This window comes from Notolabrus celidotus, chromosome 12 (genome assembly GCF_009762535.1).
Source record: "Notolabrus celidotus isolate fNotCel1 chromosome 12, fNotCel1.pri, whole genome shotgun sequence".
In the NCBI taxonomy this organism is placed as follows: Eukaryota; Metazoa; Chordata; class Actinopteri; order Labriformes; family Labridae; genus Notolabrus; species Notolabrus celidotus.
The window spans coordinates 20,538,416-20,552,646 of record NC_048283.1 but is presented as its reverse complement, the minus strand read 5'-3'; the positions used below and the strand labels follow the sequence as shown (position 1 = coordinate 20,552,646).

Here is a 14,231-nt window from a genome sequence, read left to right as displayed (position 1 = left end):
CCCTCTATCTCCACATCCTCCAAATGATCCCACCTTTCAAAATGACGCTCCTAGCAACGGGTACCCTACGGAGGACTTTACACCTACTAGGAGCTAAGTGTAAGAATTAAGTTGTAACTTGGGCTGACGTTGGAACTATCTCAGCTGGTGCAACACCCAAAACGTTAGTAGAGTGTAAGCTCCATCCTAAATGAGAAATTACATTCAAACTAGGCTACGTTTGAACTTACGCACAGCTGGTGCAACAGGCTGCAGGACTTATCAACAGTGAGTGTGATAAGAACTAACTATAATGATGAAAATCATGTTTAAGAAAAATGTATTTGACGTGAATTCTAATTTATAGTTTGACCTACGCTCTACTAGTTAACATGGAAGAGAAGGGATTTAGGACCTACACTGGAGCTAGTCAGTAGGGGGAGCTCTAAATCTTCTGGCTTCACACTCAGTGAATATTTATATGTACAGTATATTTGTTTAAACAACACAGGCAAGGAACCTAACCTGCAAGGAGGACCGAGGGCTGGTGGTGCTAGTTCTGATAATGTTGCAAAGCTGGACTATTTGACATTAGTTACCCACAGACTCTGTAATCCTGTGTTAGGCCTTGATAAATGAGTCTGGTTCTGTTTGATGTTTCTGCCTGTTAAAAGGAAGTTTTTCCTTGCCGCTGTAACTAGCTAAATACTGCGAGGTGCAATGCTCATGGTGGATAAAGACGAGATAAGATCGAGTCCTGTCAGTAAGAGGGGACTGAATCGTATCCTGTCTTGATGTGGGGTCTTTAATAATTTAACATAGAGTCCTGCTATGTTTGTAAAAGCATCTTGAGATAACGCTTGTTGTGATTTGACACTATATAAATAAAGATTTCCTGATAAATAAATTGTCTTGAATTTTTGAGCTTGTTGGAATTCAGTGGCAGTAGTTACAGTATGTAATTAGTGTTTTTTCCACTGTTTTGAAAGTATTCAAAGGGTCAAACAGCAGTTCAAAAATCTTCTAAGTTGACACATGTTCACAGCTACTCATGCACACTGATTTAAAGCAGAAACTATGTACTGCAGAAGCTTCATATTGACAAGAATAATATTATCTTCCCACTGTGACAGGTGTCAGCCCTCTGACAGGTTTTTTTATCACATCCTTATCACATTTTGCTCAGGATCCCATTAAAGATAAAAAAAAAATATTTGTGCACTACACGTAGGTTCATTAAACTCGATGACCTAATTTGCAAAGATATTTCAGAGCTACACAAACAAGAAGGTTTACTTTGTTGAATATTTATGGGTAATTACGGAAACAAATGTAAAAATGTTGAATATTAGTAAGTCGATAATAAACATATTCAACACTTTCAGTGAATGTGTTGTAATTGTAACCAAAGGTGTTTGTTCATAATTATGATATTCTTGATTAACTGGCTGCATTCCATGCCGGTAATTAAATCTCACTTGTGGACCAATCATTGAAAATAAATAAATAAAAACTTGCTCTCTGAGCCTTAAATAGCCAATTTGATCTATTCTTCTGTTTGTTAGTTTCACAACACATACTGTTACGCACGACTGCCTTTCACCTTTATATAACTTTATGGCTTGCGCACAAGTCAACTAAAGGAGGCTGTGTACTGTATATACAGTATCTGTTGTGTCTGTGTGTGTGTGTGTGTGTGTGTGTGTGTGTGTGTGTGTGTGTGTGTGTGTGTGTGTGTATGTGTGATTACAGGCTTTTTTAAGCATCTCTGATGGTGACAATCAGTGAAAAGTGGTGGAGTATCAAGTGCAGTCAAGAGTCATCTTAAATGATTTGGCCCTTTCTGTGTGGTGTAAAGTGATTGCATACATCAGAGTGCAGTGTGCAGTTTCTTTTCCTGGTAAAGTGTACCTGTGCTGATGGGTGTTTTAGTCATGAGTGCATGTTGGAGTGCTTAGTATCTTGTGAGCTTTTGTTTCCCGTCTGTTCACGCGTGTATATTATCATTTTGTTGTTGTCCATGTGAAAAGCTTTTTATGAACCCTGCGTCTGCTACCATACTCCATGTTGCTCATTGACATCTCATCAGCTGACAAGCATCATTTCAGTGTTTTTAAGTTTTATGTAAACTAAGAAATCATGAACAACGTGTGGGTATCTATGCATCTCTTACGGTTTATGTGTTGCTGGTGGTCTCCCACACTGCGTAACCGTGAAGTGCGGCTCGTCTCGTTGCGGGCTGATCAGGAACAGATGCTCTTCTCTTACACAGGATTGCCTTCTAATTGGCTATTACTTTTTATAGACTGTGGTGCAGATTCTGCAACACACTTTATTCCCTGCCACATTTCACTGATTTGCTGACACTCTGTTGCTTTAATATCTCTGTTTCTTTTTTTTTATCATCTAAACATGTGAGTGACAGAGAGGGGGGATGTGTGAGATGCTGTTGATGATCAAATCACCTCCTTGGTCCCAGATGCTAGCTGTATGGAGGACTAGTGTGCCATAAGGCTCCTGTAGTGTCTGTGTCTCTTTATTATGGCACTTTGAAGCCATAGCAACAACATCATCTCATTTACTTTTAAAGTAGCCAACATGAAGCTGTATGCTAGACATTTCTTGAGCTGACAGCAGGACTCTGTAGTTGCTGTTAACCAAAGACCTATATGTTACAATAAAATTAAATGGTATATATGATAAGTCCAACATAGCCAGCATGTAATTGTGCTACTTTCTTTTGTGCATAATACTCTCCTTAGTCCTTTATTCTTCTTAGCTTTATTTTAGACTGCTGTTGAATGAACTCATTACACTTTCATTTTTTGTGATTTTTTTCATCTTTGCCCAAAAATTGCAAGCTAAACTCAACCCTGGGCAAGTTCTGATTACAAATCCCAGTGGGTGTTTTTAGAGATAATTTTAAAATCATGTTTGTATATTTTGTTTGGATAGCTTCATCAAAGCCCAATAGGCCACAGACCTTATTTCCATGAGTGTCACTGTTTACCTCTCTTGGGGTTTCCAATCATGCTGTAGCGTGGAAAGCCTGGCAGGCTTCTCTGAGGTCCCAGGAGGAGGCCATCTTTCACCCACTGCACAGTCCCTGAGGCCCGCAGCACCTCACACCTCAGCACAGCTGTGGCTCCCATCCGCACGGTCAGGTTCCGAGGCTCAGACCTGAAGGCCTGCTGAGCCTGTGCGCCTGGAGACAAAGAGGGAGAAGAATTGGAGGAAGGTTTAGATGGGATTAAATGTAAAGAGGAGGAGAAAAACAAGGGATGAGCATGTCTGAGGAGGAAATAAAATGGAGAAAAGGGAGCATGATGTAAACATACACCGCAGGGATTCTGTCTTGAGGTCTTTTGTCTGAGAGGGCACCCCGTGGTGTCTGGCCACATTTTTCATCCTGGCATATGTTTTATTGATGGGAGGCTGCAGTGATACGGCCCTGAAAATGAGTCAATAAAGTAATTACTGCGAATTAAATCCCCCCCTCGGCCATGCAGATAGGGTATTGGGAGGAGGAAAAAACACGGGGTATCAGAGACCTCGTTCACCTGCGGTTTTTCTTCAATGTCGATGTCCCACCAGCTAATTCCTCCTGGGAAGAGTAATGATTATCACTTTAATCCCCCTTGTTTGTCATAGGTGGGGTCGGCCATCCTTTAACCAGTCTCTTAGGTGACATTCTGTGGTGCAGTGCACTTGACTCAGGAAGGTAACCTTACAGCAGACCACCCCTGAGCCTCTAATACTGAGGCAAGGATTATATGATTATTATACATGGGGGTTTATGAATAAATTCAGTTCAAGGAGCCAAACGCAACCAACTGCATACTCCAATTAAAGCCTAATATCTAAGCGAGAATCTCGTTTAAACAATGCCCCACAGAGAAGCCCGCCTGACTCCGCTCGGCTGTTTGAATCTTGACCTTCATTGAAGCAATGACCAAGTTGTTTGTGAAGTGCATGCTCTGTTGCGTCTGACAACATGAGTGAGAGGCAGAGCTCTCAGATCAAGGCTGAACCAGTCACCTCACGTCAAATATGAAGGGCAAGATTGGCCATTACAGAGGATGCATACAAACAACCAAACACAGCAGCACATTTGCATACAGTTTACATAAATGAATACCCAACTGAGATCTACAGTGGCTGCTAAAGTGTTGAATTCTGAGATAAGGAAATAATAAATACCATATGAATATCTACCGATAAGGTTTTGTGTCCCAAAGTGAGAGTGTGAAACCTTTAAATGAATATAAAACACAAACCTCCTGTTACAACATGCTTATAAAAGCCCTCACTCATTTTCTTACTCAGGGGTTTAAGCCTATTTACATTTATAGCTTGCTGTGACTCTCGTTAGCTTATTCAAGCAAGCATAGGATATTTCTGTGTAACTATCAGTGAGTCAGTTTGTTAGCCTTTATTTTCAGCATGTCTGAGGACACATTTTTATGTTTCTATTTCTCTGAAAGGGAAAAAAAAGAAACAGATACCTCACCAAAAAAGACATGTTTGCTGCCGCCTGCTTGTTTTACTAACTGAGTCAGTTAAAGCCATTATCTTCTATTTTTGCCACTTGTAACCACAGTCTTCACCAAAGTTTGGGTGTTCATTTTTCTCCCTCTTTCTCTCTCTTGCTCCTTTTTTTGCTCGTACAGCTCAGATATTTTCCAGAGATAGGTGGTAATTTTCTATGAATTTGTCACTTAGAGCAATTACCTTCACATTACAAGGTTTTTACATTTTGATAAAATATAGATTTTTTTTCAGCTTTGAGAGAAATGAGTAAGCAGGCCTGTTTGATACAAATTCTGTATTTTCATTTTGAAGGTATGAGTAATAACATAATTGACTGCTCAGTTTAATTTCAGTGCCCCAGTTAGCTGCAGTAGTAAGCAAGCATACACAATGCCAGGGAGATGGAGCTGCAACAGCTAAATGGAATGCAGCCATCATTAATTAATGCCATTAATTACACCTGCATGCTTTCCTGCTATGACCTGTCAAAATGTAAGCTCTGAAATATTGATTTCCATTCTGTACTCCAGAGTGGATGTCGACATATAATGTGTATGCAATGCTCCTGAACCCTCACTCATACATTCATTTTTATCTGGAGTATCAGCAAACACCTACTGTAAAAGGTTCTGCTTGATGTCTCATGTTTAAAGCTGAATCTCCCTCTGCTGTAATGAAGCAGCAGTTTATGATTAAAACATAGAATATTTTACTCATTATTTTGTTGACTGACTCTGGGATTTAAGCCAGTAGCAGAATTTAAATGATCTTGGTGTTATTTATTGTCAAAATAAAACACTCAATGCCTGAGGTAAAAATAGGTGGAACATACCGTCAAGGATAACAGGCACAGCATCATACCGCTCACACTGGAACAATTTACCTTGAGCGGTAAACTGCCAAAACAACAACCTGCTAGTAAAGTCACTATAGTCGCATGCAGTAAAGCTATTGGGTATAAAACATTTAAGGCAATATTTGGATTAAAACATTTACATAAAACACTAATACCCTGGGACTGTGTTCCCCTGTTACCATGAATAAATGGTTTAACAAAATGTTTCTTTGCACCTTGGGTTGTGTTCAAAGGAAAGAAAAAATATCAACCCTGGAAAGACAGTCAAAGAGATCAGCTGCTGTTTACCTATTATAAACATAAGGGCAGTCAAATCAAACTTGGTCCTGTGAACCACTTTGATTTGCGAGCTGACATCTGATCAGCTTAGATGCTTTGAAACAAAGTGAAAGGAGGAGTAGGTGTCACACTGAGCTACTGCAGCAAAACTACTCGAACAAGATTTCCTGAGTACAAGAATAAACAGCTGTGATGAGATGAACCAGGTTAGTTTAACCCACTTACTATTACATTACACGCATCCTTGTAAACCTGTGTGACTTGATGATAAGCCAGATTGGGAAGCAGAATCGTGCAGGTAAACAAACAGGAGCCATTATGTTGGAGTGAACATTTAATTAAAGCTTCAATAATCTCAGGGTTCCACACAGATGGGACCTGAAAAGGGCACGGTTACTGTAATGATAGCTCCATGGTGACATTTGATTCTCTTACCCAAGATGAGACACAGAAAGGGTAGAGTTGAGGGAGACACAATCCAAGCTGACAAGAAGTCCATTTCACCGCTGACTCTCGACCTTTGACAAACCTGGAACAACCAGGGAAAATAAAAAACCTTCATTGAAATAAACAAACATAAAAACCATGTCACCTAAAGCATGAATAAAGCAGGAGTGTGCTTTTAAAGGTATTTGCATCAAGTGGTGGAGAGAAGTAAGAGGCATCAAAGTCTGAAGACTGTCCTTTTCATGTTGACGGTCCTTGTTTACTTCAACTTTTCAAAGTGTGGCTAGATAGAAATAGAAATAGAAAATAGTATGAAGTACTATTTACCATGCCTTTAGTAAATAACTCCTGAGATTTACAGTCTTCTTTCAAGGACATGATTAATGGGCTGTTACCATCAATCAATCAATCTGTCCATCAATCCTTTAATATTGCAGTAGCATGCAATGAAAACATCCCTTTAAAGGCCATGAGGAGTCTGAGAAGGTGTTGAGAAAGGTGTAATCACAATTTTAACTGCTCTTTAAAATTGGTGTCACAAACACACTGTGAGTCTTGGTGAGCTAGTTCTAGTATTGTGTTGAGTCTCGAGTGCACAAATGCTGCACTACTGTACATGAACTTGTGAAAAGTTGCTATGAATACTCGATCTCATCTGTCTTCTTTAAGCACAAGTATTAAATCGTAGCTGAAGGAGCTAACTCAGAGCAGATATGGTCTGTTGTAAGTCCTGATAAACTGCAAATACAAACCTTTCTCAACAAAAGGGTGTGAAGTCACTGTGTGAAGTCAGTGTGTGTGGATTTGTAAATGTCACATGAATGGATGGAATCCAAAGGCTTTGTAGAAAGCTGGGAATTATTGAGGAAAAAAAGTTGAGCATAAATAAAGCTTAGACTTTGATGACAATGCTAAGTGTCAACGCAGAAAGGTGCTGTGACAACCCCTCCACAGAACGTGATTCTATAACAGCATTTCCATGAAGCTCAGAGTTACTTTGTACCTTTGTACTCATACACTGAACCCTTACAATGTATTACAATGTAATGTCTGTGTCCCAGTGTGTGATTTCATGTTGCATGATGGCGTTGCGGAAGAACAAGAGGCACGATGCTGAGCTTCAAACTCACATACATTAAGACATACACACAGGGAGCGCTGCCCTGCCGGCTCAAACAATGTTGCTAATGTCTTGCATATGTTACATTGCACACCCAATGAAAGTGAACAATTCACTTGAACTTGCACAGACCACCTCCACTGGTCGCTTGTTCTCTTACATTTTGGGAGTCTTTTCAGAGAAAACAGACAACCACAAAGCTTATATACTGTATACTAGGGATGCACCGATCCGATTCTGGTATCGGATATTGGCTAGATCGGACTCAAAAAGCTATATTGGATATCGGTGACAAGGGGCGATATATAGTGCTGATCCATATGGCAGATCTATTCATCTCAGTTCTATGCTTTTCTGTGTTTACAACAGCCATGTGCGTCTCCTACGTCATCAGCGCCGGTTTGTGCATTTTTGCCCGTGGGAGCATGATGGAGACTAACTACAGAGGCTTTTGCTAACAACTCCGCCGGGAAACTTGCAACATGTGCAGCGCTAATGTTTCGACGGATGGCAGTCGCGCTGAAAAATATAATGGGAGCCCAAAGGAAGAAGTGTACGTCAGCTGTAGCCTACTGTAAAGAAGCTAGAAACCTTCTATTAATGGATTCAAAGTGTGAAAAAACAGACAGGTTATTGGATTTAATTGTTCTGGATCCTTGAAATAAAGGGATTCCCCCCTCTGGTTTAGCACTTGGAACCCAGGATTGGATCGGCTAGTATCGGTATCGGTAGATACCAAAGCCCAGGTATTGATATCGGTATCGGGACCTAAAAAGTAGGATCAGTGCATCCCTAATATAATAATATACCTAGTACGTCACCAATTTCTTTGTATAGATGATCTCTGTGTTGCACATACTAGATGAGGTGCGTGAATATCTCACTGGCAATCTGTAAGGGGCTACAGAGTCTTGACCTTTACCTAAAGAGTGGTTACAATAATGCTGGTGACTTGTAATCACTCAAACATTTGACATTATTGGGGTGTGCCCCAACATTTAAGAAGTGCAAAACCCTGACAGCAGCATCATTTATTCACAACAACAATGCTTATTTTGTTTTTTAACATTACAGTCAGTAGATTAAAATATGCTCTTATTTTGAGGTGCCTGTACGGCTCAGCTGATAGAACAGTTACACTATACACAGAGCCAATGGTAATCCCAGTTGGTTACAGGTTTGATTACCATCTTTGACTATATGTTAGATGTCCACCCTGCTCTCTTTTCCTTACATTATCCGTCTCTTCAGGCAAAAAAACTAAATATCTATTTAAAAAAAAAAAATCATATTCGGTTGTTTAGGTGAGGGACATGTAGTAATATGTTTAATTATAGAATAGTTTGGCAGGGTCCTTTTATTATGCCTTACAAAAATTATCTTAATGAAATCTGTTTTAACAGGCAATTTCCACGAATATATGAAAGTACATAATAAAAGTGTAATCCACTGAATAGATCGCACCAATGTTTTAGTCTTGATAGATCACTGGGACAGATCGGAATTCAGTCCACATGCCGTGCTGTGGATCTGTGCCCCATTGCATCCAATACTCTTCTTCATTTGACCTGGAAGAGCCCACTGTGGATTTCAAGTCAGTTTGTAATCGCTTCAATTTATCTGCTGCAGGAGTGGAACAAATAATAGTGATTTACTTAATTGAAAACTAAATATTTTCTCATCTGAATAGACAAAATGAATTGAAGGCAATAGCTCTTTGACGCATCTCCCCTCAGTCGATTAGTTGCACTCCAACAGGCTTTGATAAGAATTAACTCACACTCAATTATTTTCTTGCTCTCAAAACATTTGTGTATTTCAGAGCCCCCCAATATACTCTTTGAACACACAAGGGCAATTACTTCTCCTCTTCAATAAATACATTTTTTCCCAAGGTTAAAATGTTCATCTTTTTTTCTTTATCTCCATCTCTTTTAGTGCCAAACGTAGGTTACATGAACACGGTTGTGAAATTCTTGCCTTGTGCTGACATTTTTCATATGCATTGGTATTGACAGTTACTTATTCAGATGGAAGACAGAATTTCACCTCACCTTTGTAAATTTGGGGCCCAAACAGCCGGTATTCTCTGAGAGGACAAGAAGTGTTTGGCCATCACAGAAAGGTTGCTGGCCTCTTGAGTCACCATTTTCATCAGCGCTCTTAATGAAAGCGGACGCAGCCTGCCTGACCTCCCACATTCCCATTACCTACTCAAACAACAATCTTAATTGCTTTACACATACAGCCAATAACATGGATGTTGATTTAGTGATAAATGTTTGCTTTCTTAGTGCGGAGAACCTGAGATGATGTAGCATTTGCGGAATAACACTGATATGCCATTTAACAGTTGGAAAGAATGTAACATTAGATAAATACATAATGTCTGAATTGAGATTTAATTTGTCTTCAAATGTAAAAAAGACCCATATCTTACTTCAGCGGCACTCACTGCCACAGGATTTTTTGACCTTGTTCTTTACCAGCTTCTTGCATATGCAAATGAGAAAGTTTGATTTGAAATTTGATTCGCTTTCACAGACAAGGCTGACACTCTCCCCGCAAGGGCATTTGAGGCAGCTGAACCATTCAGCGTGACCCCGACAGGTAGATTTTTAATGGCGTCTTTCATAACATCATCAAACGACTCAATACACTCAATCCAGGGCCAATTTAACGTGAAACCCCATGAAATCAGTCAATGTGCAGAAAATGAAGTTTCAACCACCGTGCAGCCATCCAATTCAGATGTGGTCCTACATCTTAATACTAAGCTTACTTCTCTCCATTCTCACCAGTTGCCTCTGGGTTCAATTACTGGAGCTTATAGAAGCTGAGTTTTGAGACATTACTGCTTTAACACTGAAGTGCTGATAAAGAGGCTTTCAAAAAGATGCAGATTAGATTATCAACATGATCTAATCACATCCCAATCATTGATTGAGAATTAAAACACCACATTATTTCAGCATTTTGATTAAGACCTTGCTGCACAAATCAGCCCTCAGCCTGGAGGATAGACTACATCATACAGTCGAAGCTCAGTCTTGCAGTTCAGCAGCTTGACAGTGAACATGTCCAGTTCAAATTCAAGGCACTCAGAGAAACCCAGTGTGGGTGTTTGTGTGCTTTGTCTCTGCTCTTCTGCAGCTCCGAAGTGCTCAAGTTTACTGGATTACTCTGACTTCGCTACACACACTCGCACTCCTGCTCTCCTCAGGAAAAAGTTGAGAGACAGAGAGGCAAAAACCTCCTTTCAACCTCCAACGACTCAAGCACATCTGCCTGCCTAGGGTGCACACAGAGAAAGAGAGTGAGGCAGACAGACACAGAGAAAGAGGGGGTACCTCCATCCTCAAAAAAAAAAAAGTCAGGAATCTTTGAATAGGTGTGTGGATTTGCATGAGAGGAAAGAGAGCTGTGCTTACCTGTTGAGTGACGCCGAGGCACAGGAGCGTCTTTTTGTCTTCCTGATCTACAGATGGCTTTCTGAACAGAAGCGAAGCAACGGAGATGTTAAAGAATGCCAATGGGACTCCCCCTTCTCTCACTCCTTAGTCTGTGACAGAGGCAAACATAAAGAGAAGGGGAGAGGCAGCAAGAAAAACTGAAGAACGAAGAAAGGTGTGAAGAAGAAAACTGTTGGTGGTGGCTGTTACAAGGGGGTCAACTGAGTGGAGAAAGAAATGTCAAAAGTAAGAGAGTTATCAAGGCAAGATTCTGAAAGATTTAAATAAAGCCAAACAGTAAAGAAGTGACCATTAAAAAAGTTTTGTTTCAGCAGATTTGAATTAATTAACAATAACAGCTTAATAAAGCTGCAGTGAGCCGGTTCTTAGAGCAGAGGAACATGCCTGCAGTTTCTTTCTTTCTATTCCGCCTTTCTGGGGAGTATTCATGGATCCCATTATTTAGCATTTCACTCTGCTGGGTTGGAAAGAGCAGTGCAGCCCTCAAAGATACAGATGCAACATTGCCGTCTTCACATCTGCTAGTTTGTAACATTTATGCTCATACATAATGAATGGAAAAGAGAGTATCCCCATAACTGTATTTCCTATATTGAATACTCCTGGGGTGATCTGCTCGGCTGCAGAGATGGAGACAGAGACGGGCCAAAGAATTCACTTTCACGGTGGAATATTTGATATTTTTTTTCCTTGAATATTGCTTCTCCTCTCCCTCCCTCTTTGTCAATTATATACTTCCAACTGAATGGTGGCTGGAGAATACGACCATTTGCTCAGTGGAACATATTGAAAGCTCTCCTAGCAAGACAACTTAAAGGTCATGTTTATTTTCCCTGTGCATGTATTTTTCATTTGATCTGCTGATAGTCCGGCACACATAGCGCTGTGGCTCAGTGTGGACAATATGTGCAGCTATTTGCTCAGTATAAACACAAAGGCAGTTATACATTACTGCTGCATCTTTTGTCTAGCTATGGGTCAGGCATACAGTCATAGACGGCAGTAATGGACAGAAACTCCCACATTTGTGTGCAGGCAGTTGAGAAAGAATGGGAATGATACACTTATAGTGGCACAATTTCAAGGACTCTCACCTTATGTTTCCAGAACTGTTCTGTGTGTTGCATGTGTATGTCTTTGTGTACAGGCAGTGCACACAGTCTGTGTGTGTTTGTGTGTGGCCCAGATGTTAGCAGCTGGGTTGTGTAGTCAGGGCAGGCCCCACAGACAGTCATTAAGCCCAGCAGCCCAGGGCTGGAAGGTTAATTCCCCTGCCTGGAGGGGTATGTAGGTGGGAGGCGGGAGGAAAGGAGGGAGATGGAGGTAGAGAGGGAAGGGCTGGGAGGGGAGGGGGGGCAATGGGAGGCGAGGGGGCTGTGAAGCTCAGCACTCAGTTCACACAAACAGCACTGTCAGCAAGAGTGGAGCTGCTCCGCTGCCAGACGAAGGAAGAGGAGGGAGAGGGCCGGGGCCTGAGAGAGGGGAGGTGAGGGAGGGATGGAGAGAGGGAGGGAGATGGACTGAGGACCTGAAGATGAATGGCGAGGGAGGAATGCAGGGAAGAGGAGGGAAATACAGTGAGAGGGTGAAAAGAATTCATGTCAGGAGGGTTGGACAGGCAGAGGGTGAGATGAAGGGGACACGAACGGGTAAGGTAATGGAGCGAGAGAAACGGATGGAGGAAGGAGACAGAGAGATACTGTAAAATGGGCTGCGGAGTGATGAATAGAAGACGAGGGAGGATCAGGGGGGGAAAGAGGAGGGGGGTTGATGGGAGGGAGGAAGGAAGGCTGACATGAAGAGTTGTTTTGAAAACCAACAGGAAGTCTACTGACTCAGACCAGTGCGGCAGGGAAAGCAAGGAGGAAGATTAATCAAAGAAAGCAATAAGCAACACGGTGGAAAGCAACACAATATGTGGAAGAAGGAAAGATGGGGTCGTGTCCAGGAGATTGATTCGGAAAAGTGGAGTAGGAGTGAGGCTGCATACAATATTTTTAGTGTGTTTGATTTCCTGTGTATGCCTGATGTATACAGTATTTGTTTAGAAGGAACATGAGGGAGGGCGCATGCTTCTCTTTGGATTCCTTAAGTCAGTTGCTTTTAAAACAAAGACAGTGTTCTATTAAAGGGATGTTCTAAAGCCAATTCTCTCCAGGTCGTCTGAATAGACATTTAAAATCTGACTTACCGACTTGTCAAAAGGTAAAAAAAACACTCACAACAATTTAATTAACACAGCTAAATATTTAATCACTGAGTCTGTGGATAAATGATGTCAAATCGAGTGTGACTAAAGATAGGAGAGCTAGCTCCCCCAACCAACAGTCCTCCTTGCAGGTTAACGCCCACATGTCTGTGCTGGTTACACATATAGCTGAATGGTTATATGCAAGTTTAACCAGACACACCCATCTGCCATCTGTGCTTGTTTACATCCAGGTAGTAGAGCGTTATAGAACTATGGCAAGAGCCACCAACTGCAGCAACAGCACCTGCTAGTGGAGGGTGGCTGCACTACAGCTTAGAAACAACACATGATCAGCATTTAAAGGTGACATATTATGCTCTTTTTCATCAAAATATATTGGTCTAAGAGGTCCCCAAAATATGTCTTTAAAGTTTATTGCTCAAAAAAACACTTTGAAATCAGATTTTGGTATGCCTGTAAACCCCTCTTGTTCAGCCCTGCTCAGAACAGGCTGTTTTCTATGTCTGTGCCTTTAAATGAGAATGAGCTCTCTGGCCACGCCCCCACCGGAGGTGGGTGTGGCCTCGGCTGTCCGGCACGTTGATCTAATGTTTACATGTTGGCTGCATAGACATGGCTGCTTACAGACCCGCGTCGTTCAGAACCTTTCTGAACGATTAGTCACAGATTTAGTGTGTCTTGTTGTTTTATTTGTCAGTATGTTGCGTGTGTCTTGGTACACAGCTACGAACAAGTAGCTATGTGCCATACTTACTAGCCACATTGCACTTTTCCATGAAAAATAAAAATCATCCACTAGATCTTCAATTCTGCAGACGTGGGGAGTAAACCGACCTTTGTGTTTATTAACACAGCCTACAACGAGCATGCCTCCCTCCTAAGCTCCTTATTAGCAAACATTTGTGCAGGTAATGAAAAACGGAGGAGGAGTTGAGTTATATTTTATACAGTCTATGGGCTGAACAAGCTTCGAGCTCTGACTTCCGTTACAGACCGGATATTGTTGTGATGTATGAAAAACACTGAAAACTGAAACGGCTCGTTCCAGCACACATTTACAGAAAGGTGGAGAAATCCGAACAGGGGTAGAATGGATTTTTTTCATTTTCGGGGGGTTTGTAGACATGCCAGGGACACATATTTCAGGTAGAGAACCATTAAAAAGTTGATTTTGCATAATATGTCACCTTTAAGGCCTACAATAATACAATATTTGTAATTTGTTTGTACAACTATTAATTCTGGTGCTGACGAGCCAGGGTAACAATGTTTAAATTGAGTTGTCTGAACACAAACATCGCTGTGTAGCACTGCGATGGCCCATGATGGAGTTTT

At 41.2% G+C, this 14,231-nt stretch overlaps 1 protein-coding gene across 1 annotated transcript in view; it reads right to left on the bottom strand.

Moving 5' to 3' along the window:
* The window catches only part of nphs1 (NPHS1 adhesion molecule, nephrin), an 80,763-nt gene that overhangs the window by 39,853 nt on the left and 26,679 nt on the right, over positions 1-14,231 (bottom strand). The window contains exons 5-6 of the mRNA XM_034698063.1: positions 6,080-6,173; positions 2,990-3,184 (exon numbers count right to left, since the gene is read on the bottom strand). Of these exons, the coding sequence (XP_034553954.1) occupies positions 2,990-3,184; positions 6,080-6,173 (289 nt within the window). The remainder of the gene's footprint in view (positions 1-2,989; positions 3,185-6,079; positions 6,174-14,231) is intronic.